The sequence below is a fragment of the Protopterus annectens genome, chromosome 3.part1 (genome assembly GCF_019279795.1).
Source record: "Protopterus annectens isolate FY-2018-M chromosome 3.part1, PAN1.0, whole genome shotgun sequence".
Classification (NCBI taxonomy): Eukaryota; Metazoa; Chordata; order Ceratodontiformes; family Protopteridae; genus Protopterus; species Protopterus annectens.
The window spans coordinates 1,253,925,085-1,253,951,037 of record NC_056732.1 but is presented as its reverse complement, the minus strand read 5'-3'; the positions used below and the strand labels follow the sequence as shown (position 1 = coordinate 1,253,951,037).

Sequence of the window (25,953 nt, the reverse complement as noted above, 5' to 3'; positions counted from 1 at the left end):
GTTTTCAGTTATCACACATACATTCCCTGTACATACATTTCGTATTCCTGCTATTCTCTCAACTTATCATGTTATCAATATTAATATCACATTTACTCCCTTTGTTACAACCCTATGTGTCCCTCTCACATCCTTTGTTAGCATGCCAGATTTTAGTTACATGCATGGGTAAAGAATTGTGAACAAAATTACTATTATACGAGTATGGAAGTATTTACGTTTAAAATGTTTCTTTGTGATATAATTATATTTGACTGCCGTATCTGAATACATTTTCTTAGTTTACCCTCCTGTCTTACTTATGTCTGTACTATCACCATTGTATTCTGTGTACTTTTTCCCCATTTCCCATCCCCTGTATCTTAATTCTTATAATCAACTTGCTATTATTTCATATAGGTTTTATAACCTTATAATTTTATATAAGCACATACTCGATTTGCTTTCAGACAAGTTGTTTCATTTACATTGTGTGCTCATGCTTCCCTGTACCGTTTCTTGGGTCTATATTACGTGATCAAATGGTCGAATAGTCAACCCGTAATAATCGAACTGCCAAAAGGTCGAACGGAAAATAAAAAAAGAAAAACCCACCCAAACACACCATTTAAGCACTCTACGCAGGGGGCAAGCCCCCTGCATCCCCCACAACCCCGCTACTTAAATATACCAACTTTGAGATCACACTACAGTGCAGACAATGGAAAACTTCCATTTCTGCATTGTATGGAGATCTCCACTGAACCGTTCAACATTGTGGCGGTTCGATTATTATTGGTTGACTATTACGTGTTCAACTATTTGACCATTCGATCATGTAATACAGACCCTCTTGGCCATCAAGACTGTTGCTGGCTATGAAAAGGTGCTGCTAAACATGTAAGCGAGAAGAACAGTACACCTGTTCAATGAGCGTTGCCGCTCACTGTGCTAATGCACAGTATGTGTGTTCAATGAGTGTTGCTGCTCATTGTGCTAATGCACAGTATGTGTGTTCAATGAGTGTTGCTGCTCATTGTGCTAATGCACAGTATGTGCTCATTGTGCTAATGCACAGTATGTGTGTTCAATGAGTGTTGCTGCTCATTGTGCTAATGCACAGTATGAGGGTTCAATGAGCGTTGCTGCTCATTGCACTAATGCACAGTATGCATGTTCAATGAGCATTGCTGCTCATTGTGCTAATGCTCTTAAATCATGTAGGCTTCATGTGAAGCCTACATGACGGTTAATGAATCCCAGGGTCTGTCTGCATAACAACCAGTTATTGTTAAATTCTTTGTGCATTGTCTTGACCTCTGCATATTTAATTTGCTTCAGCATTGCTTTCTTCATTGTTTAAGTAAAGGTTTTATTCATTCCCTTTATATTGAGCCTGATGCTTTATTTATGTATTATGTATTGACTGATAAGATGGTTGTTATTCTTTTTTTTTTTTTTTTTGTAGCACTAAGTTGCCAGAGCTTTGGTTCTTGCCTCCCATTGCATGAATATACCAGTGAGACATTGATTTTTGAAATTTATATCTAGCTAAATCAAGAGTGTTCACGTAACTGTGTGTGTGTGTGTGTGTGTGTGTGTGTGTGTGAGAGAGAGAGAGTTTGTGAAACTAATTTGTTTGAAAAAAAATCAGTTATCAAGAGTAAAGGGCACTGAAAGACCAAGTGGATCACACAGGTAATGGTTCAGAAGGGGTAGTGGGTGCCAAGTCAGAGAATCAACTCTAAGTGATTAGTGCAGTCTTAATCCAGTTATTAATGTTGGAAGTTCACACCCAGGACAGCAGTGTCCTTTATTTTCTTGGGTCAAGTTAAATTTGGTGAATTGGGTATGAAATCAAATTTGTGCTCAATTTTCTTTATTTAATTTGTTGGGTACCAGTAGCTTAACTCAAGAGTCTACCCAGCTGGTAGCTATCTGACCTATTTGGGACAGTGGAACAGATCGTAGGACAGTATCTCCTGTCCCTCATAGACCTGAACTGTACAAAGGTTAGCAGGGGTGAGATTCAAGCCCCTATCAGTTATCTCTGAGATTTGGTGGCAGTGCCAGGCAACCCTTCACAATTAGAACTGGAAGTTCTTCTACTAAAATTCTGTAGAAACAAAAAATCTTAACAGGCATAGCTATAGGTACATGGAAATATTTGTATTTACTAAGATTTTTAGTTTGGTTGTAGGTGTACATGCTGACTACAAAGGTGATATGGTTAATACTGGTTAACATTAGCATTGAAAGTATTATGAGAGGAAACTGTAGAGTATAGTTTTAGCTGGCTGTTTATGAACGAGTAAGAAGCTGAAGTTTTACAGAAAGTTGTGTAAGAATAACAGGGCAAAACTAATGTGAACGCCCTATGTTAAGACTTTTGTTGAGACTTATGGGGTTTGTTGTGACTCAAGTTCCTGCATGTCTTCTACTAACTGAGAAGAGATTGAAATGGAATTTGCAAGCCACAAAGTTAATGACATGGTGTGTGGAAACAGGTATGAGGACAGCAAATGAAGTCAAGTGTAGCTCCAAAAGAACATTGGTATAACCCCCAGCCAGCTTCCAATTAAAACAACCGGGATGGAAAATATCACATGTACGGTAAGGTAAGGATTTTGCAAATATAATATCTATTGGTGGGATATTTTATTAAGCTTGAAGCAGAGCCAATTTATAAAAAAAAGTTATATCTTACCATAATGTTCCATCTGTGTTGTCGATCTTCACTTATCCTTGAGTGCGAGTTCATGTCTCCATCTCTGAACCAACTCAGCTATTACTCCAGCTTGCACCTTCCAAAAACTTTCAAGCTCACTTTTAGCCACAATGCTCCTTCCAGGATTACATCAGATCGACTTTGCACAAGATACAGACAGGCAGAAAAAAGGGACCAGAGACCATATCTGAATTCATAAAAGGAAATCCAATCTACTGGGATACATCTGTTCCACCAAGAAAACTGAAAAGCGGGGGGGTGGGGGGGGTGGGAATGTCAAGAATAAGTTAAGATCGACAAAATGGATGGAACGTTATGGTAAGACATAACTTCTTTATCTGATGTTGTCAATCTTCACTTAACCCTTGACTGTGGGACAGAGCCCCCAGCTACCTAAATCTTGGGAGGTCTCACGGAAGTATATTCTTGAACACCACTGAACCAAATGAAGCTCGTCACCTACAGACCAGATTCAGCTTGTAATGAGTAATAAAGATATGTGGGGACGTCCAAGTAACCACTGCACAGATATCGTCTATAGACGCTCTTGAATGAAAAACTGCCGAAGCGGCTATTGCTCTTGTAGAATGTGCCTTTACAGGGCCTGGTAGTTGTACTTTCCTTTTTTGTATAAATGAAGGTTATATAATCTTTACGCCATTTAGCCAGAGTAACTTTAGAGACTGGTTTACCCAAAGTAGTTGAAGAAGGAAATGAACTGGTCAAATTTTAAGAATTATTTTAGTCTGTGAAGGTAAAAATGTAATTATCTATGAACATCTAGTAAATGCAGACTATATTCATCTCTGAAAAAACTGGAAACTATTTTTGGTAGAAAGGATGGATTAGTTCACAAGGACACCCTGTCTTTAGGGAACGTTAGGTAAGGAGACTTGCAAGATAAGGCTTGTAGTTTTGAAATTCTCCTGGCAGAAGTAATTGCAATCAAAAATAAAGTTTTCCAAGATAAATACTTCAAATCATAATTTGCAGTTGGCTCAAATGGGGAATGTACTAAGAACTGTAACACCAGATTCAATTCCCAAGGTGACAAAGGATCATTGTATGGAGGTCTGAGCATTAAAGTCCCTTTCAGAAGAGCTTTACAAAGTTTGTGGGCCATTAGAGTTGCATCATTTAAACCATCATGAAAATTGAAAATTGCAGCCAGATGCATTCGTACGGTCGAGGGGGACACTCTCGCATCAAAAAGCGATGCTAAGAATTTAAAGACCTTAGCAAATGGTGCAGAAAATGGATTTAGTTTATTCTCTGTAGCCCATTTTGAAAATGTTTGCCATTTTCTGTTATACAGTCTTCTAGTCGAAGGTTTATGGGAAGCTAGAATGAATCACTGGACTGAGGCAGTGAGACTAGTATGCCTGGCAATCACTGGAAATGGAAAAGGCATGCAATGAGCTTGAGATGTAGAAGGTTCAGATGATCGAGTCCCTCTGATGGGACAAGAGGTCTGGAGTTGCATCCAGGGTCCAAGGTTTCTGAATTAGGTGAGGCCAAAGAAAGGAAAACCATACTTGTCAAGGCCAGAATGCGGCAATGATAATTATTCTGTTCTTCAACCTGCTGGCTTTCTTCAGAAACTGGGAAATGAGAGGTATTGGTGAAAAGGCATACAGTAGACCAGAGGGCCAATCATAAAGGAGAGCACCTCTTGGTGACTCCCCCAGCAGGGGAATAGGGCAAAGTAGCTGCTGCATTTGTCTTTCGTGGGGGGGGGGTGCAAAGAGATCACAGCAGAGCTGGCCCCACTGACAGAGTATTCTTTTGGCAGCATAGGATTGAGAGACCAGTCGTAAGGCATTAGGATGCTTCTCTTCCATTTGTCCACAATCATGTTGGAGCTCCACGGAATATGAGATGCAATTAAAAAGCGGTCGGATGAAATTGCCCATTGCTGTACCCAGAGTGCTTCTTGACAAAGAGGGTAAGATCTAGTTCCCCCTTGCTTCTTGATGTAACAGACCACTGACATGTTGTCTGTTTGAATCTTAATCATTCCCAAGGGGAGGGCTTCTTGGAATGGTTGCAATGCTAAGAGTACTACCCCCATCTCTAGAACACTGATCTGAAAACTGGCCTCTAGTTGGGACCAAGTGCCTTGGACTGTCTTTCCCAGATAACACCCCCACCCTATCTGAGATGAGTCTGTGATCACTATGGCTTGGGGATGAGGAGGGACAAAGGGTCAGCCCGACAAACTTTTGTTGGAGTGAAGCCACCAACTCGGGTTTTTCTTGGATAGACTGGTGATCAATATCAGACAGGACATTGGTTGTCCCACTGTGATGCCAACAGGCATTGCAGGATACGCATGTGAAATCCCGCAAAGGGAACTAAAGTGATGGCGGCTGCCATTGATCATAGAGTTTGCAATAACAGTCTTGCAGCTGCTGTTTTGCTACGAATAATTTGGCTGACTTGCGATTTTATTCTCTGAAGTCTTTCTGGGGGAAGACGTGATACCAGTGCTGGTGTTTGATACCACTCCTATACATTTTAACTGCTGTGTTAGCTCTAGATGGGATATTTATGTAGTTTACAGTGATCCCCAGTGAGGAGCAAGCTTGAAGAATGTAATCCCTTGCCTGCAACAGTAGATGCCTGGTGGGTGTGGTAATCAGCCAGTCATCTTGGTATGGAAACATAAGGAATCCTTGCAGTCTGAAGTGAGCAGCTACCACTGCCATGGATTTGGTGAACACCCTGGGGGTTGTGGTGAGACCAAAGGGCAGGGCTCTGAACTGATAATGACTGGCTCCCAGCCAGAAGTGCAGGAATCTTCTTGAGTGCTTGTTCATTTTTATCTGAGAATACGCATCCTGAAGATCTATTGAGCACATCCAATCATCTTTTCTTAAGAATAGAAGTATAGACTGAACAGTAACCATTCAAAATTTGGTTTGTTGAACTGACTTGTTTAGCACACTGAGATCCAAAATTGGTCTCCCAGTCCCTTGTTTTCTTTGGCACTAAAAATAATCTTGAGTGAACTCCAGGTCCTACCTATTTGGTCTGGTGGGACTGCTTGGATGACTCTTTTGTCGAGCAGTTTTTGAATTTCTAAGACGGCTGCATCCGTAGGACTTGGTGTAAACCCTCTGGGATCTTTTTTGGTTGTCTGAGATTTTTTGAAAATGGAATACTGTAACCTCTGTTTATAATCCTCTGCACCCAACTGTCTATTGTTATATCTAGCTAAGCAGATTTAAGAGGGATAAACGTCCCCTACTGCCTCCAGAGGATGACAATCGAACCTCCATTCAGCAGCGCTCATAGGAGTTACCAGTGAATGACTCCCTGGAATCCTGATTCTGCCAGGCCACCTCTGCCTCGTGGACAGCATCTTCCATTACTATTCCTCCCTCTGCCCCAGGGGGAGTCATTGCCACGAGAATCCTGGAAAGGTCCTGGTCCTTGGGACTTTTTAAACCATAGCTTCCCACTCCTCTGGTTCCTGAAATAAGACCATTGAGAGGTGGAAATGCACACACCCATGGCAGAAAGGGTCCTTCCATCCTTCTTACATTTAAGGGTCTCTAACGCTGGGGCCAAAAAGAGATGTTCTGTCAAAAGAAGCATTGATGAAAGAAGATTTGAATGGCTCCACAAACTTACATAAGCGAGTCCAGGTGCGTCAATTCATGGCTATACCAGAACCCGCTGCCCTTGTCATCCCTTCGGCTACGTGTGCATTGAGCCTCATGGATGAATTACATATGGATTCAAGGGTTGCCAGCTGGGAAGCAACTTTATCCTGCACACCCTCAGCTATGGCTCCTGTCAGAGTATCTGATAACTCCTTTATTAGGTCTCTTTGTAGTCTCATAAAATGTGCCATGAAATTCAAGGACCTAAGTGCAAAGGTTGATGAAGTGTATATGCACTTCACAAATCTATCCCATCATCCCAGTCTCTTTCTTAGGAGGATGGATAGTTGGAATTTCATCAGCAGGTTACTTTTTTGTGACTGCTGTAACCACCATGGTATCTAATGGTGTCACTTTAGTCCAATGTTGGTGATCCTCAGGAGCTAACAAAATGTGGTCCAATCTCTTTGGGATTGGTTCAATGGAATCAGGTTATCTTCCAAACCTGCTGGGGTGGAGAGATCCAAGAAGTAGATGGTCAGGCATGGAACGTCTGCAGGTATACCAACTCCTCCGAGAAAGGCTGTTGGGAAGTCCAGCCATGCCTTTGCTTCAGGATCTCTAATATGTCTCCAAATGAGAAATCTTCTCGGGGTGACCTTGGGGCACTGTCACCTTCATCGAAATCATGACCTTCTGTGTAAGACTCTTCAGAGGAGTCCAAGTGCTTCCTGCTGCACTTTCTCTTCAAGGGCATCTCCTCAGTGGGACTGGCCAGGGAGTTGTGTGAAGAAGACATAACCACTGTGGTTGGATCCTGAGGTTTCTGTTCCTGTTGTCCTGGGGCAGAGGCTGGCAGTAGCTCTGGATGAGGGGAAGGACAGGGATGTTGGCCTGATGACAGTGGTATTGACTGTGAGCCCACAGTGGACTAGGCCCTCTCCATGGCCTGGAAACAGGCCCCCCCCCCCACATAGAGGAATGGGAGCCCAGAACCAAAACAGACTCCCTCAGAACCGTGGTCCCACCCTGCACTGAGGAAGCCACCTCTGAAGCAGAAACCGGAGTCAAGCTCACATGTGCTGGCGCCCCGAGGAGCATGGATGGCTCTGACAACACTGGACTGGATCCAAACTCCCCAGTGCCGACAGCGAAGCTTCGACTCTGGAAGTTCTCTGATTCCGACAGAACTGAAGACCTCATGGCAGTTATTGTTGCCGGAGATGCAGATCTGATCGGCACCAACACAGTTGAAACCAGGATTGTCGGCACCGGAAACTCTGAAAGCTCAGTTGGAGTCGGAGGAACAAAAGCAGGTGAAGAGATGGGTACGATTCCAGAGACAGGAAGGCTAGGAACTGATGAAGAGATTAAGCCCCTCACCATTAGCAGCTCACCCACCAGCCTCAAAACATCAGATTCTGTGATGCTCTTGGTGGAATGGACTGAGGAGACTGACAGTGATGGAGGTTTCTCGAAGAAAGGGCTTAGAGGTCGGTCTGAAAAGGGGCCCAATGATGGTGAGTATTTTGTCTGGGGCATGTCTGGCAATAAGACACCCTTCAGTTACAAAACAGAGGAAACTGAGGAGTGAAGTGGTAGTGAAGTTGTTTTGTCCACAGTATTACAGTATTAGTGGGTGCCAAAGTAGTCAGTGCAGAGATGGCACCAAGGGTTGAAGCAACTTTCCAGCCAGTTCAGCAAACATGGGAACCAAAGAAATCTTGGCCATTTTAGTCGGTGGTGCCGAAGAAACAGTCAGAACCGATCAGTTCCTCTTCTTGAATCTCTCATGTTTGGAAGAAGAGCTAACATCAGTTTTAGACTTAGTAGATCCAGATATGGCCTCAATGTCAGATTTAAGAAGGCCCTTTAATCTCAACTTATTTTTTCTTTCCACAAGGGCCCAGTGGCTGAAGCAATGACAAAAAGCACAGTCTTCTTGAAGGTGCACCAGGCACAAGCAGTAGACACATAAAACGTGTCAGTCAGAATTCAGCAACTCTCTATCACACTTCTGGCATCTTTTGAAGCCAGAAGTACCCTTAGCCTTTTCTGCCATATCAGAACACACACACACACACACACACTCTCTCAGACAGAAAGAAGGAAGGGGAAGACAAGTTTAAGTTTTTTGTATATAGATAAGTAGAAAGAAATGTACCAACAATGGTATGTAAGGTTTCCTGTCACGGTAAGTAGAAAGGTTATACAGAAAGAAAAGTACCGACGATGGTACTAGAAGTTTACCCTACAGGTAAATAGAGAGAAGAGAAAGAACGAGATACTACCAATGATAGTATTAGATGAAAACACTAAAAGTGTCAAGAAAGGAGAGGAGCTGGGTAAGAAAAAAGAAGATTAAAAGAAACCAAGAAAGATTCTCAAAGATTTCAAAGATTTTCAAGAAGAAAACTTAGTTTTGAGTTCACTCGAGAGCTGATGGGAAAACAAGTCCGGCACTAAAAGCAGCAAACAAGATCTGAGGTAATCCTGAGAGCAGCATTATGAGTAAAGCTGAAGTTGAAAGTTTTTAGAAGGCGCGAGCTGCAATAACTGCCAAGCCTGTTCTGAGATAATGACCCAAACCCACAGTCAAGGATTAAGTGAAAACTCACAACATCAGATCTGTGGTGACTAAAATTCTTAAGAAGCTGAAAGAAAAAAAAAGAATGGCTTAGTCACAATTATATGGGTGGGTTGTACTGGAGAAGGAGGTGGGGTGGGACAGAATCTTCTGCTCTAAATTCCCTGTTCCAGAAATCAGCTGAAGACACACCACAGACAGTACAGCTACTGAGAACAGATGTACAATCCTGAGCTGTTTATAAAAGTACATAGTAAAGTCCTTTCATATAACGATTAAAAAAAAAAAAAAAAAAAAAAAAAAAGGAAAAAAGTTACAGTTGAAGAGATCTCAAATTTGCCAAATGACATGCCCTTTTCTGTATTAGATGAGAAGCAGGCTGTCCGATAAAGCTAGATGAAGCAATCTCCAAGTTGTATGTGTTTAAAAGGTACACATTATTCAATCTTCCACCTGGTATTTCGTTAGCACAAGATATGCTCCAAAGAGATGCGACTCAGGCAACTGAAGCTCTTGGAAGATGTACTAAACAAAACTGATGCCCTGTTAATGTCAGGTCAAGTACAAGATCATCACGAAAAGAAACTCCTAAAACTGTGGAACAGATTAAGGTAACATATTTTCAAGTTAGACAACAGCAACTGTAAAATAAGCATGACAAGTCTGAAATACAGGTGCCAGAAAACTGAAATCTAGTGCAGAAAATCTTAAAGAGCATCTATGCATTTGCCAAGGATAAGCAGCCATTACAGAGGTTTCTGGAAAAGTAGAATCTTGCAAAGTTTTTTTCTAAAATAAAGTCCTTTACGAAACATAACAGACCTGGAGGTAGCCTGTGAATATATGAAAAATGAGAAAAGTATTTTGAAATACTTAGTAAATTAGTTACAGATGCTCAAATTTAAGTGCTATGATGTGATTATGAGGGTTGTGTTACAAGTGTGTCAGTGCAAATTTTTACAAAAGCTGTGATGTCAGTGCAAATTTTACAGAAGCTATGATCCTATAAGGGAACAAACTAGCTACCTATTTGTCAGCAGCATTACTGAAGAAAGACAGATATGTTCAGACACAAAAACTGTAAGCAACAGTGCATGTATAAGAAATTTCATGAACGTGTGTATTAGGGAGGTGTGTAGGTTAAAAAAATCACAAGCTACAGCAAAGTTTTTGTGCAAGAGACACTTCCAAGATTGCAGAGGATTAATCTACACAAGTATGGTATGGAAAAGAACAGGCCAGGCATGAAACTACTCAAAGTATATCAGTTGAGTTTAGCATATTTGGAGGGGCACTGACCCACAGCAGATATTTCACTCAAAGCAGGTTTAGTTTTACTATGATTATACAACTTCTCATGGCTAGCTTATAACAATCACGGACAATGCCCTCCAGTGCCTAAATGTGACCTTTTACATTTAGTCAACAGGCAAGTCTCCCTCTTCAATAGGGGTTTTCAGGATTTGTAAGCATCAGTGATACAACTGCACCAAAAAGTGTTTTCATTTCATTCTGATTTCTCTACTACAGTACTAATTGAAGGCTTAATAAATGTATATGGTGCAAGGACAAAGACTGTGGCCATATCTCGTTTCTTACCTTTCAGCTCCTTGGGATTTACTTGTTCTCCAGTAGCTATCCCAGTCAATATAACACCATCAGATAGGAAAAACTCAGCAGCTTTTGCAGTTTCAGGTACACTGACATCAGATGTTACAGCATGGGAACTGAAATTTAAAATGTAAATGTAACTAAACAAAACCTAAAACAAGTAACTTTGTAGTACAAAGACTATTACAAAAGTCCTGAGGAGTACTGGACTCTCACTGTTCAGTATTTCCCTTTTATGCTGTAACTGTAACCAAATGCTAAATACAAGACAACTTATTCAATGAACTTAAAATTCTCATCACAGTGTTTTCAAAGCAGCAGAATGAGATAAGACTTGGTTAAGAGGCATTTACCACTTTTATTTGAAACTGCTTTGTGCATCTCTTCTACCCCCACATCTTAGTTTTGATACATTCTCTATCCCTGATATTAGTTATCTTAAAGGACTGCTTTACTCAATCACTCAAGACATCTATACGTTTGCTACGGTCCTTGCTTTCAGTTACAGGAAAAAAATATAATATGGGAGTGCCAGCCAACTAAAGAACACTCTGTACAGTATGAAAGAGCTTATACAGAGTTATCATATAATTTAAACAAGATACTTTTTGGCAGTATATGCCATAAGGAAAATGTCTGAGTTAGAAAATGATGAAACCCTTAGCTGGATCACTTCTGCATTTTATTTTTAACCTTTCCATCTCAAGTAAATTTATCAAAAGCTACTATTGCTCACACGCATCTCCTATCTTCCTTCCTATATGCCTCCCCAATCCTAACCAACCCAGGCAAATCTGAATTAACCAAACTTGAAGCTTGTTGTAATAAAATTGCCAAATTTGTCACTGATGCCCCATACAGAACACATCACTGTACAGCTATTAAACAACTAGAATGGCTAGAACTTCCTTAGCTACTACGCTTTAATCAGTTAACCTTTGCCCACAAAATATTGCATCAACCAGACAAAACCCTTGCCCTCCAAAAACTATTGCAACCATACATCAGTTCCAGACCCCTCCGCTCAAATAATAAATTCCTGCTAGACACCACCAAAGCAAATGATACAGCTGGATAATCACTGTTCTCAAACTAAATCCCTAACAAAGGGAACAAACTGCATACCCAAATTACTACCTGCTGCTCTTTAACACAGTTTAAAAACTCCTAAAACTACACCTGAAAGCCTCCTGGCTCTGTTCTTATGCCTGCCCTGGATAGATCTCCAACTGCTCAATTCTACATCTCTAACTAACTTTGTATCTCATTGCCCTCCCAATAAATCCTAAGAGGCATCTGTCCTCTCCTTCTCTCAGGAGTATTTTTCTTCCTAAGCATGACAAATGACTTGTGTACGTACCTACATACCCATACTGTGATGTCTACTGTACACGTTTATCTAAGACATTTTATATTTATCTTTTTGTAATTTTATGTTTGACACTTTCAGCTTGCTTGCAGACCAACCTTTTTATGCAGTGCATATAAATTTTATGTTTTTGTGCAAGTCTTATATTACCTGTAACTGTAACTCAAACTTGTAATTTTGCTAAACTGGAGCTTTTCTCCCCGGGCCTCCACTGAAAAAGGACTTGTGTCCATTCAGACTTTCCCAGTAAACAAATGTTAAATAAAAGCAATATCCCTCTATTACATACACATATATATATATATATATATATATATATATATATATATATATATATATACATATATATAGACATATATATATATATATATATATATATATATATATAGAAGTGTATATACTCACATATGTGTATATATATATATATATATATATATATATATATATATATATATATATATATAGATACACACACATGTGTACACACACACATGTTTATATTTGTATGCATAAAAGTGTGTGTCCCACCATTTATTTATTTTTATTTATTTATGTCTGTTTACTGTGACTATTATGTATCCTCATTTAATTTTTATATCTCATCATATATAAACACAAGATAGGCAATTGGTTGAATGTATTAATTCTGGAAAGGTCAAAAAGCCAGTACAGCTGACCAAAAAAATTGGCATATCCCATATACCAACTTTTTGTCAGTGTGAGATGGTGGGATAGTGGTGGATGTGGGAATTTGTCTTCTCCCAGCTGTTCTGTGATCTTGAAGTTGGTATACATTATTATCAGGGTATGTGAGGGGTGAAGGTAGGCCTGTACCCCAACAAAAGATGTTTTTAAAGTGTTTTGTTTTTACTGGTTTGTTATTAACAAGATGTGCTTGATTACTTGCCATTTGATAAGTTGAATTTTCGACATATGTCTTATCTCTCTCTCTATATATATATATATATATATATATATATATATATATATATATATATATATATATATATATATATATATATATATATATATATATATATATATATATATATATATATATATATATATATATATATATATATATATATATATATATATATATATATATATATATATATATATATATATATATATATATATATATATATACATATATATATATATATATATATATATATATATATATATATATATATATACATATATATATATATATATATATATATATATATATATACATATATATATATATATATATATATATATATATATATATACATATATATATATATATATATACATATACATATATATATATATATATATATATACATATATATATATATATATATATATATATATATACATATATATATATATATACATACATATATATATATATATATATATATATATATATATATATATATATATACATATATATATATATATATATATATATATATATATATATACATATATATATATATATATATATATATACATATATATATATATATATATATATATATATATATATATACACAGACACATACACACACAAACACACACATGCACTATTCCATATATAGCTACTACACACAAATACCCGTTACATATATGTATACACATACACACACACACACACAAACAAGTACATTCTAGTAATACCTGCTTTATCCAATTGAAGGCTTCAAGGAACTTAATATTTCAATTAAAACTGTATGCAATTCTGAATTCTGGGCAACTGGGATCACTGGACTGTCTCAGTATGCAATAGGTGAAATGCAGGAACCAATCCCAAATAAGACATATATTCATCACAATGAATATTTACACAAAAAGGCCCATTCAGTACCTCAAAGCGAAGTTTCATTCTTAAATTCTACATCATTTAGATGTGCTCTTCAGGACAAGCAGCATCCTTTATTCTCAATAAAAATGGCTTCCACAGTCACTGAATGAAATAAGTACCACAATGTATTTAAAATATTATTATTTAAGCCACTCAAAATGAAAGGGAAGCGTTTTTGTAAAAAGCTTAAAAAAGCAGTAGGCAGGTCTGATGTGAGGGGCAGGGTAAATGTAGAACAAGATGCAAAAGAAACTGTATGGAAAGGAAACTGAAATGAACATTAAAGAGAAGGAACAACAAGGGGAACTCCAGTTCCTAAAGCTTGCTGTGGCTTATCTGTATGTTAACACATTCCTCATTTTAAGGATCTTAGCTGGACCAAATTCATTTGATATTGCACTGAGCGGATAACTGAAACAGTTACTGCTCAACTCAAAATGGCCTAAGCTTTCACCAGACTTCCATTTCTGGAATCCAATACCTTTGTTGTCAGGTGTGTTGCAGGCCATACTTTTTAATTAACTGTCACAGGAAATGTATGCAAGAAAACATCAGTTAGAAACACCACTCAGTAAAGTCTTCAGCTCATCTCCTTCGTACCTTTCAAAAAAGCATTAATGAGTTACTGCTTCAAGAAATAACAGGTTGACTGTTACTGAAATGACCAGCTTCTGCTTCCTGCCCTTTTTCACAAACTTCTCTTTTGAAGTTATGAACCGTTTCTTGGTAGAATTCAATGGAGAACAAACTATTAATCTAGTACTGTCTTAACATTTCCAGAAGAAAGAAAAATACTGACTCTTGTCTGGGTATTCAACTCAGGAACCCCACATTCCATGAGGTTGTCACTGCCACTGTACCAATAAGGAGTCTCTGGTCAGTTAAGCCACCTGGTTTCCCCCATGACCAGTTTTTTTTTGAGAGCCATCATGACGATGATTTTTGAAACATAAGCATCCGATGCAGAACAAACTAGGAACTAGCATTCTATTAATATCTCAAGAGGAAAAGAGAATGCCAACCCTTGACTGAGGATTGAACTCAGCCCCCCCCCCCCCAATTCACTGTGGTTGTCACAGCCCCTTGACAAATCAGGCTTCCCTTTAGCTACGTATTTATTTTACCAAAGAGCAGCTGTTCTTCCTTTCACACAGGAAACAACAATGGTAATTTTTGACCCAATTTTTGACCCTGTGTACCCTACACAGACTGTTTCACTATGTATCCCTGCCAGATCATGGCAGCTTGTAGATCTCACCTTCTTGTCTAACAGATGACCTACAGTTCATGATGGCCCTAGGTGTGAGTGCGTGTGCCTTGTGTGGAAGGTTGGGTGCCGGGCTGGCAACTCAACACTGTAAAACTCCACTGCCAATCATGAGCGGACAGGTGATCCGCTGTGGCGACCCCTAACCTGGAAAAGCCGAAAGAAGAAGAAGCATCACTTTTCTAACATCCACTGCCTACATATACCCCTCTCAAAACGACAGTATCACACACCATTTTCAATTCATTAATATAAATGTGTAAAAAAAAAAAACATATATTTCATAACCTTTTGAAAAAAAATACATGCAATGCTTCCTTATATTTATCAAATAGTGCCTTCCCTTAGAAGAGGTGCAACAGACTACTTTGTCCTCACCAACCCGGCCTCTGTCTGCTCCTTGCCCACTGTCAAACCCTTAATGGCTTAGATCACTACATTATAATACTCACTATATGTTCCTACTATAGGCCCCTTCCAACCCAAACGCTTTTTTTACAGACTTGTCCAAAGCCAGCTTCCTTGCACTTGCTGTGGAATTTTCAACAGTCACCCACCAAATGACCTAAAACTTTGGGTATATATGGTGGTATTTGTTAATTATCCTATCCCAACTCTTGCATGCAGGCTTATTTTCCTATTTGATACCAAGAGTAGAAAAAAATCCCTTTAGTGGAACTAAACTATAAACAAACTTTACAAAAAAAGAAAAAACGTTCATACCGCTAAAGTACAGAACAAAATTCCAGTATTCTAAAATCAACAGCCAAAGGCTTAATATAGAAATTAAGAATATAATCAAATATTATAAAGCTAATAAGGAACTAAAAATTGCTATATCAACTAAGGATAACACAAGACATTTTTTTAATTACATAAAGAACTTCGGGCATAAATTACCATGCATTGCAATGAACTTACCTATAATTGCATTACCCACTCCAACCTAAGGATATAGCTAGCATCCAACCAGATAAATTCAGCTCAGAGCTCTCCACATTGTTATCTCCAAATTTTCCAATACAAAGGTACCCAGGAAACCAATTCTGAAAAGACACTAAAAGCACTCAATAGGAGCAGAAACACTAGCTCTGTGGATCCAGACAATGTACCAAGTTGTTTCCTGGTCAGTACGAAGCACCTCCTACAGGAACTCCATCCTAAACTATTCTACTGAAGCATCTCTACTGGATACATTCCAGAATCGATTCCGGAGAACAGCTATAGTAATGTCAACAGGAACAAAGGGAATCTAAAGTCCCTAGACCCACACCAAGTTAGCTTTAGACTATGCCTACTAAACCTATCTGACTTCACTGAAAGAGTTACAGAAGCACTAGATGAGGGTAACTCCATATAAACAGCTTACTTTTATTTAACTAATCTGTTTGACACTGTACACCACTCAGGAGTCAGACAAACTTGTCCAACTCAATATTAATCCCTATGTAACCCACTAGACTGCCAGCTAGCTTGTTGATAAAATGTATTACAGCTGGTGGCACAATATCCCACAAGGGAGTTATCACAACTGATCCTCCTCAGGTCTCTGTTCTTGGGGATACATGCAATTGAGCAATAGCACTTCCATTGAATGCAAACAAATGAAAACTTTTGTTGAACTTATAAGGTAATCTTTTTGCAGAGAACAAGCCTCCTGCACCCCCTGAACTTAAATATACCTAATTCAAGGTAACACAACAGTGGAGGTAAAAAAACAAAACTCCACTGTCTGAGAAAGTTTTTTCATTGGTATGCATTTGCTCGCTCAGCACTTGATAAAAGTGCTGTTGATGTCATGACAGGCACCCATTCTGGGGTCACTTCTATTGTGCATTTACTTCTCTGATGTCAAAACTGACATTAGAGACCATTGGCTATAAAGGTTCATGAATGGCTGCAAGGTTGGAGCCATCATCAGCTCCCATGAAGACATTCATATCATCCAAGATGGTGAAATTTAGACAAATCTGCAATGTCAGGATCATGGTCTAGAAGGTGATAACACTATACGGTTTGGGAAACAGGAACTCTCACACACCTACCACATAAAAGACACCACAATTAAAGCAGACACTACCATTACAGACCTAGGTGTCTTCATGGATATGAAAACTCCTATGAACAGTGCATATTCTTTGTCATTAGGAAAGCCATCTGTCTCACCCAGGTGATTAAGGTTTACTATTTAAATCTCGAAAGTCACAAAAAAACAAGTATTTAACAGCGAACTAATTCACCGAAAGTACACATTACCTAACCATCCTAATGTCAAAAATCAGCTGTTAATGCTGAAAATGTCGAACACGACATTTCTGGCACTTAACAGCAATGCCACCCTTGCTGCTACTCCCTAACTAGACCCCCTGCATCCCCCACACCCCTAACAATATATTACAACTCTGAGATCGCACTACAGTGAAGAAATGGATGTAGTTCCCTAATCACACTGTACTGCAAACCCTGTACATCCCTTCAAATGTTCATATTTACGAATGCACAGTCCATTCGCAAATACAACATTCGCTCATTTAACCTGCACACATATGAAGTATTCGAACATGTGTAGTTTTTGTAGATAAAAACTGTTGTTGGTAATCAAAGACCCCTTCCGACAACTGTAGAACTGGTAAACGATATCCAAAACAGAAGGAATCACCACGAATAAATAACTCTGCTTGTAGCAAGAAAACAAGTTTTATTTTAGAATAAAATGAGCGCTTTCGCATAGAAAAACTATGCTTCTTCAGATTTAATTACATACAAAAAACGCATACTTTATATATAAAAAAGTTTTGGCGGGCCTTTCAAGCAAATCAATTAACCAATTAATTAACCAGCTTCTCAAACAACAGTTTAAGGTGCTCCTGACAGTCTAAAATGCAGAATGCTCATATATTTTGTGTATAGCAAAGAGCATGACACAATAGAAAACTGAAACATCAACAATGAAGCCGTGAAGCAATAAATTCAATGTAGGTGGCTAAAGTAATATAATTTATCTTAATCTTCATAGAAAGCAGCATATCTATAATGGTGACCGAAACATTGCACTAAGTCCCTGTATATAAACATAGAGAGCGTGTGTGTTATTCAGTATTCAAAGTTCAAAACCTCGTAGATAGAGCTTCGTCATGGAAAGCATAACTTTTTTGAAAATTCCAATGTTGCTCTAATATAAGGAATCTTACGAGTAAGCATCTGTGCCTTAACTGTTCATCTTAACAGAATATAATTGGAAATTCTGGACATTACAAATTGCTACAATAAAATTCCATTTGCGTATCAATTATGCAAACTTGCGTAAAGAAGTATAATAGGATTCAGAACGAGCAACCTTGATTAAATTTTGTTAAAAAATTTTGTTAAAAAACAGGAAATAAATCCATGTGATTGGACATTACATGGACTAAAAAACAGATAATAAACATATACCAACTTTAGGAAACTCCATTAATAAATAAAAATTAATATACGTCAAATGGCAAGGGGACCAGCAAAACTATAAAATTCATCGTATGTCACCCACAGGGGTTGGGCTGCAATAATTTGTGGGAATAGGTTAAATAGACCTATAACACCAAAAAACACCAAAAAACAGGTTAACTATCTTTGTTCTCAAATAACTAAATAGTAAATAACACAATGACAAACGAAATAGTAAAGTACAATAAATGTTGTCAGTATATTTCCACAATGTAACAAATTATGATGTAACTAAGTGCAAAATAATAAAGTGTTGGAATGTAAAACTTGACTACATGAAAACATAATGACATAGTTATATGAAAAAGCGTGTACACTCATTGTACTCTCAATACGTAATTGAGTGGCGTTATACTGTGTATACATGAAACATAAAAATGTAAAAATGTAAAAATGTAAAAAATGCCACTGCTATGTGTTACTAATGGTAAACTAATTATTGTAATAGAATATAACAGTTCATTTTATCTAAATATTAATATTTATTGGACTGGATGTCTGAAAAAATTATATTACTTTAGCCACCTACATTGAATTTATTGCTTCACGGCTTCATTGTTGATGTTTCAGTTTTCTATTGTGTCATGCTCTTTGCTATACACAAAATATATGAGCATTCTGCATTTTAGACTGTCAGGAGCACCTTAACATGTGTAGTTCAAATACTTCATAGCCGTACAATGGTATCCAGACATTTTAATGGCAAACCATTATTAAGGCATCTTCTCCTGGTACAAAGAAGCCATCCTCCTCCTCTGCATATCCTTCATTACACCCATAATATAAAACAATGTGCCCAGTAGCATGTGCTATTCTAAGCATCTAACCCAACCTGATAAAATGCAACATTCTCTTACCAAGAATATCTTGGGTAAGAGCCCCCTACATTACACAGAGTATCTAAAAGCCCTGTCTCTTTTCTCTGTCTCCTACAGACTTCCTACACTGCAATTTATGCCTACTCTAGAATGTTGTATCCTGTCCTGCTTGATCTACCACATATCCATAAGGCTGGTAGAAACACAAATAGAAGATCAAGGGAACTAAATCTATATTGCAATATAAATAAAACTTGCTGACGTGACCGATATCTCGCCCAAAGTATCTCCCACCTCTGGAACAAGCTCCTGCTTTTTCTTACGCAAATAACCTCCCTTACAATCAACTATAACTTAGGCAAATCAAACAAAAACCAGAAATATATCCCAGGAATATCTCCCCCTATGCCTTCTGGAGATAATGTATCAGGTAAACTAGTAGGACAATGGTGGATACCCTTCAAATGGCTTATCTGATGTACTGCCTAACAGTAACCTACAAATCTATAAATGTCTCATTTGTCCAGTAAACAAGTGTAAAGTACATAAATACTTAAACATTCTGGAGACATCTAGTAGATTCATCCTCAATTCAACCTTACAACCACACTAACAGAGTACTGGTATAAGCAACAGGGTAATAAGCAAAAAAGTGTACTACATACGTACCATAAACTGGAAAACTGTCACTTGATTCTGGGTTGACCGGGACAACAAATAGAGATGTGAATCTGTTGTAAATGAACTACCAGGATTCCATCTTGTTCTCTGGTATCTCTGCCACATTCATAACATACCACTATGATCTGGGAATTACTGCAATCATCACATTTTATTTTAGTTAAAACATTTCTCTTAAAAATATTTCATATTAAGAGAGAGACTTAGTTACAAATTAGAACTTACTGCTTTCCTTCACTGGATTTAACTAATCTTCCTCCACATTTTTTTTTTTTTTGCAGAGATTTATTTTCCCATCAAATATCAGTAGTTCGCTTAAGCTAATATTTTCTTCATTAAATCAGCATGGAGTCTAATGTATCATGAAGGAAAACGTTTAATTTTGCAACATGCCATAACTCGGTCTTCTAAAGTTTCAGGATCTCTCTCTCTCATGTACACAAAGGCACACACAGACACAGACACACCATCTCTGAGGTATACTTACTGTATTTATTACCTGAGTGGCACATAATTTTTTCCCCACTATGTCATTTCTGCCAGGTGCATTTTTTTAACCAATAAGAAAGAAATTATTCACCTCTTTCTCCCTTTCTTAAACATCAATAACACAATCATTTTGTTTTAGGACAGCTTGATTAATTGTAAAACAAATGTTGGCCCAGTAAAATGTATTGCATCACCTCTGTGTATTCATGTTTTCTGTTACTGGAGCAACACTGAACAGAGGCAGTATTGACAGCTTTTGCTAAAGAATATCATTGCAATCCTAATAAATGACAGAACAAAAACAACTTAAGCAAAGTAGGGAACATATTTAACCAAAATTCTGCCATCATTCTACACATTTACAAAATTTATTCAGACTAATGAAGAACTTTAAGCAATTGCTTTCTATATGTTTGTGTCACAAATGAAGTATGTTTGCCTGGCTAAGGTGCAACAAATATTTGAAACTAATAGAAATCAGTATTACTTCTAAATCACCTTACTCAAAAATGAAGGATAATATTGTAGCCATTCTACATAAAATGCATTTATTCTTTAGTATAAAATGACAGGCTTCATGAAAAACAAAAATGACAGTACAAATTAAAATCAGATACAGTTAAAAGTGATAATTCCAAGAGGTGTTACCTGAAAGGACTTGTGTTTTAAAGGTTTTGATAGAAGAACTCTTTAATGCTTCATTAATACAAGAGTAATGCAGGCATCAACCCTGACCTGCCAGAGGCATTGCTTCTTTTCCTGGATCATATCTATATATTCCCCTCTGGCATTCAACAATATCTGTTCAATTATGTAAAAATAAGCTTCTAGCTGGGACAAGAAATAGACTTTTGATACAGTATTCATTTTGTTTTTCATATTGTGCCTTGATGCTCATAAATTCTACTAATGAGCCACCTAGTGGTCTTACCCACATAGAAGGTAGAGCAGAACATGTATTCTGCAAGATATATATCATTTTGCAGTTTACAAGAATAGTGTTCTTTTACAGTGAAACTGACATCTGAGATAGTGTGAAATAAGATGGAGCTGACTGCTAAACAACAAACTTTGCCAAAAACCCACTCCACTTCTCTGCTACTTATCAAAATACTCCAATTTTAGTGTTTTCTTCTGACAGTTTGTGAATCATTGCTAACATCTGCAACACTATCTCATCTAGTATATTCACTGCACTACCCCAAGGCTCAGACCTTGGCCCCATCATATTCTCATTACACATTAACAACCTCAACTGCTCTTCACACCTCTATGATTACATTCCACCCCAATCACTTTGCTGTGTATGATTCTGGCCCAAGCATAGATACATTACAAAACAATTTTAACATACTCTGAAACTGGTTAGTAATTAATCAGCTAGCCCATAATATTACAAAAACAGCCATTATGCTATTTTTAAACATCTATCAAACATACATTTAAGTTCCTGAAAACAACTTGATTAACTAAGTCAGCCAGAATGAATACCCTGACTTAATACTTCATGCATAAAGATCCTTAACATCAAACAAAGGAATAATATGTTCCAGTGATGCACACTAACTAAAGGCATGCTACCTGAAATCCAGCCATTTAACTTTGCCAAAGATGTACCAATTTCCTGATAAGAATATGTCCTTCAACTAAGTGTTCTCATCTCGACTAAAAACACAAATACCATACACATTTAGTCTGCAGACATATTCATCTCTCCCCAAGAAATGAATATCACTGTCTTAAGCTTAAGAAAATCAAACTGGTTTCCAGTAATCACCATATCCGCCATTCTCCTGTTCTCATTTACCTTTTAGTTACTTATAAAAATGGCTTATTCTGTCCTCACCCTATGGGCACTGCAATGAGGGTCATTATCCCAATTCCAAAAAGCAATAGATAGAAAGGGTTTGTATGAGGGGATTCCTGCCACATGGAATTACCTACCTAAAGAACCTTGCCAGAAGAAAGAGTATTTAAGTTTCACAGAAAAGTTTTTTGAACACCTCAAAAAAATCCCTACTCCTACACAAGTTTACTGGTAAGGGCCGAATTAATCTAACCCTTCCTATATTAAGTCAGGCTAACAGCAGAAGAGTCTGAGGAGCTAAGCATAATCGGTACACCACATTGCAAGAAAAGAAAACTAAGCAGCTGACTTGCAAATATGTACATAGGTGACTTGTAAATACATACACAGTATGTCTATAATTACTTGCAACACTTTTTGTATATAATCTTGAAAGGTTGTATTATCAAACATTTCCTGAACTAGTATATTTTAATTAATTACCTCATAAAAGACTATTAATCATGGCAAAATACATACTGAATGCAACACATTATATGTCTGATGATTTCAGTTATAAATTGCGCTAAATTTATACTCTTACAGCTACACAGTCTAATAATTTGTCCCTTTAAAATATTGCTCTTCATATCTTGTGAATGCATACTTATAAAATGCAATTAACAATTGCATTTTTCTATAAAAAGTAGCAGAGTGACTGCCACTGGTAGGTTCCTTATACATATCCAAAGTCCAACAACATCAAATTAATCTTAAAACTGCAACTGATGAATCTTCAAAAATCTATAATGGCATTTTTAAGTAAAGTATAAAATAATTAAAAGTATCAAAACTCCAAAGACTGAAATGCTCAGACCAAGTATGTAGAAAGTGTTAAAAAAAAAAAAAAAAAAAAAAAAAAGGCAAAACAAAAAGATGCACACTGACAGTCTATCAGTTTGCCTTTTAATACAGACTTCCTCAGAACAATAACTGCATCTAACAAACATCTACCTTCTTTTAAAATAAACAAAATGTATTCTATTTCAACAATATTTAAATATACACTATGTTATTCAATGCTGGTGGTATAATGGCATCCACTTAAATTTTCCAAATTACAGTTCTAATTTCAGATGTTGTAACTCCTATCCATAAAAGTGACCCAAAACTGACTCATATATATATATATATATATATATATATATATATATATATATATATATATATATATATAGTATCCAGCCATCCACAACCCATTTTACCCATTCTTTTCCCATGGGGTCAATATATAATGAATATGTTTAGATCCACTGTATTTGTCTAAGAATGTCTGAATGTCTGAAAATTGCTAACTATCAGAGAAATGTGAATTAATCTGAACAACATCTTTAAATACTACCCATATGTCTGTTTATAAATTTCACTGTATAACCTTTTGATGAAATTATGGGTTTAAAGGGAAGATCCACTGTATTTTATCTATGGGATACCACAGAAATATTCATTTTTTTGGAAATTCTACTCAGAAATAAATATACAATTCCAAATGTAGCAAATAAAACCCAAGTTAATTTACTTAAAATATAAATGTGTAAATGTTTATCTATCTTGTTAGAGCAATACATACACAAGAAAAAACTTCATTTTCAGAATTTATCACCACAATCTCAAACCCTTTATCCACCTTCATATACCTGATATCAGACCCCACAGTTAATGTTTTTAATGTCCATTACTGTTCAATATTTAAATTACAAAATATCTTTGCATGTTTAACTTTTAATGCTTTATTAAATTGCACTGTACATACTTTTTTCCAAACATAGCCATATTAGTATTTAAGGTGGAATTGTATTTTTTTTCTAAGATATTATTATCTAAGCTACTACATCTTTTAATAAATGATACAAGTTCAGTTTTCTTACACATAATTTAAGCTCTAAAAACAATACCCAACAAACTAGCTCATTTGGATGGAAAAAAATTAAAACCACACTTTAGCACATCTATTTCAGCTTTTTGTAAAATTGTTACTACTAAGATTAAAAATAAATATTTCTTCTTAATGTAAAAAAATAGTTGTGCTTCCACAAAATAAGAATTACATTAAAAAAATAGTAAGATCAGATATATTTGTAAGATGCACTATATTATTCAATTCACTATAATCATTTTAGTCACCTTCAATATGATTACAAATGTTGTATTGTTAACCAAAGTTACTTAACTTACAGAGGAGCTATCCTGATTTATAACTTTCCTGTCCAAATATTTCAGCATACCACACCAATAAGAACTTTCTTTTCTAATATTTCTGTTCTAGAAAGCTGTTCTGGTGTCTTGATATTGATTTTATTACTGTTACTTCTGACAATTTCATATGAAATGACTCTAATAAAAAGGCTTTTTGCTGCTGATAAACTTGCAAAAGGATCTGTTCTATAGATAGGAGTTATGGTTCTAATTCCAGATGTTATTGTAACATTGAAAAGTTAGTTTATACAGTAGTTTGCATAACTTGGACATCATTTTTGCTGGCAAAACTATTCAGAATATTTCAGCCAGTATTAAAAAACATACTAACTTCTATCAAAAATAAGTCAAATACTAAAACATTACTTAAACATTCTCCTGTTTGTAAATTTAAAAAATGTACTTTTTTAGCATAGATCAAGTAGTAGATCACCTAAAAGGAGTATGTGATTCATTAACTCTTTTCTTGAAAGGAAGGAAAGAATTAATTTGCCAAACAAAAATGGATGCCATCACACCACCTAGAAAAAAATTTATACTGAACATCAAATGTTTGTAGAAATACTGCAGCTGGCTGAATTTAAAAGAAGGTAGGTTTTATATGTTTAGAAATGTTTGCTTGATGTAATGTATGTTCTCATTTAGTCTGTATTGAAAGAGGTACACACCAAACTTTCAACCTGAGAGACATCCAGTGTATGTTTTATTTGCATTAAAAATATTACTCAAAATATGTACATCCCCTCTCACAAAAGAAATTTGTAATCATTAAATATAAAAACAGCACATGAAGGTATACTATTTTGATGATACACTTCATTATGAAAAGTGAAGTAATTGTTCTTCGAAAACAAATGTAAAACAGGTATAATTAGATATGTGTCTACTATATGTGACAGTACTAGAAAGGGACAATTTATTGAATCTAGAGTATCCAGATTTACTGACAAGGGCAGTGACTGTTTGGTAGGAAGGTGTTTATGGCTGTACTATGAAATTTGCAGCCACAGTTACCCAACTAAAATCACTGTAAATGAAGCCTGCGATGATGTAGCTCGGAGTCAAACTAGTTATCACTCCTTAGAGTGACAACCTGTAGCTGCTACTTCCACTCCCAGTGGAAAGCAGACCTGACCAGTCCAATACCATGATCATTAATTACAGCCTTGAGTCAGAAGCTACCAAGGAAGGGATTGCTAAAAATTGGTGTATTCTGAGGAGTAACAGAGAAAGGACAGACTAAATTTAATTATGTAATAATAATGAAGTATAAACCTAAAGCAGCACTATGAAAGAGGGACTATTGGAGTTAATATAGCACTCATTTAGGCCAGAGTATAAAGCTCCCTCTGGCATGTTATCTGTCCAGACACATGCAACAACTGGAATTACCATACACATGTTGCTAAAAGGATACAAGGCCTAAGCAACCA

The 25,953-nt window shown here is 36.7% G+C and overlaps 1 protein-coding gene across 2 annotated transcripts in view; it reads right to left on the bottom strand.

Moving 5' to 3' along the window:
- LOC122798405 (uncharacterized protein F13E9.13, mitochondrial-like) overlaps positions 1-25,953 on the bottom strand; it is a 472,524-nt gene that overhangs the window by 228,765 nt on the left and 217,806 nt on the right. For both annotated transcript variants that reach the window (XM_044067318.1, XM_044067316.1), the window contains exon 5: positions 10,502-10,629. In XM_044067318.1, coding sequence (XP_043923253.1) covers positions 10,502-10,629 — 128 coding nt within the window. The remainder of the gene's footprint in view (positions 1-10,501; positions 10,630-25,953) is intronic.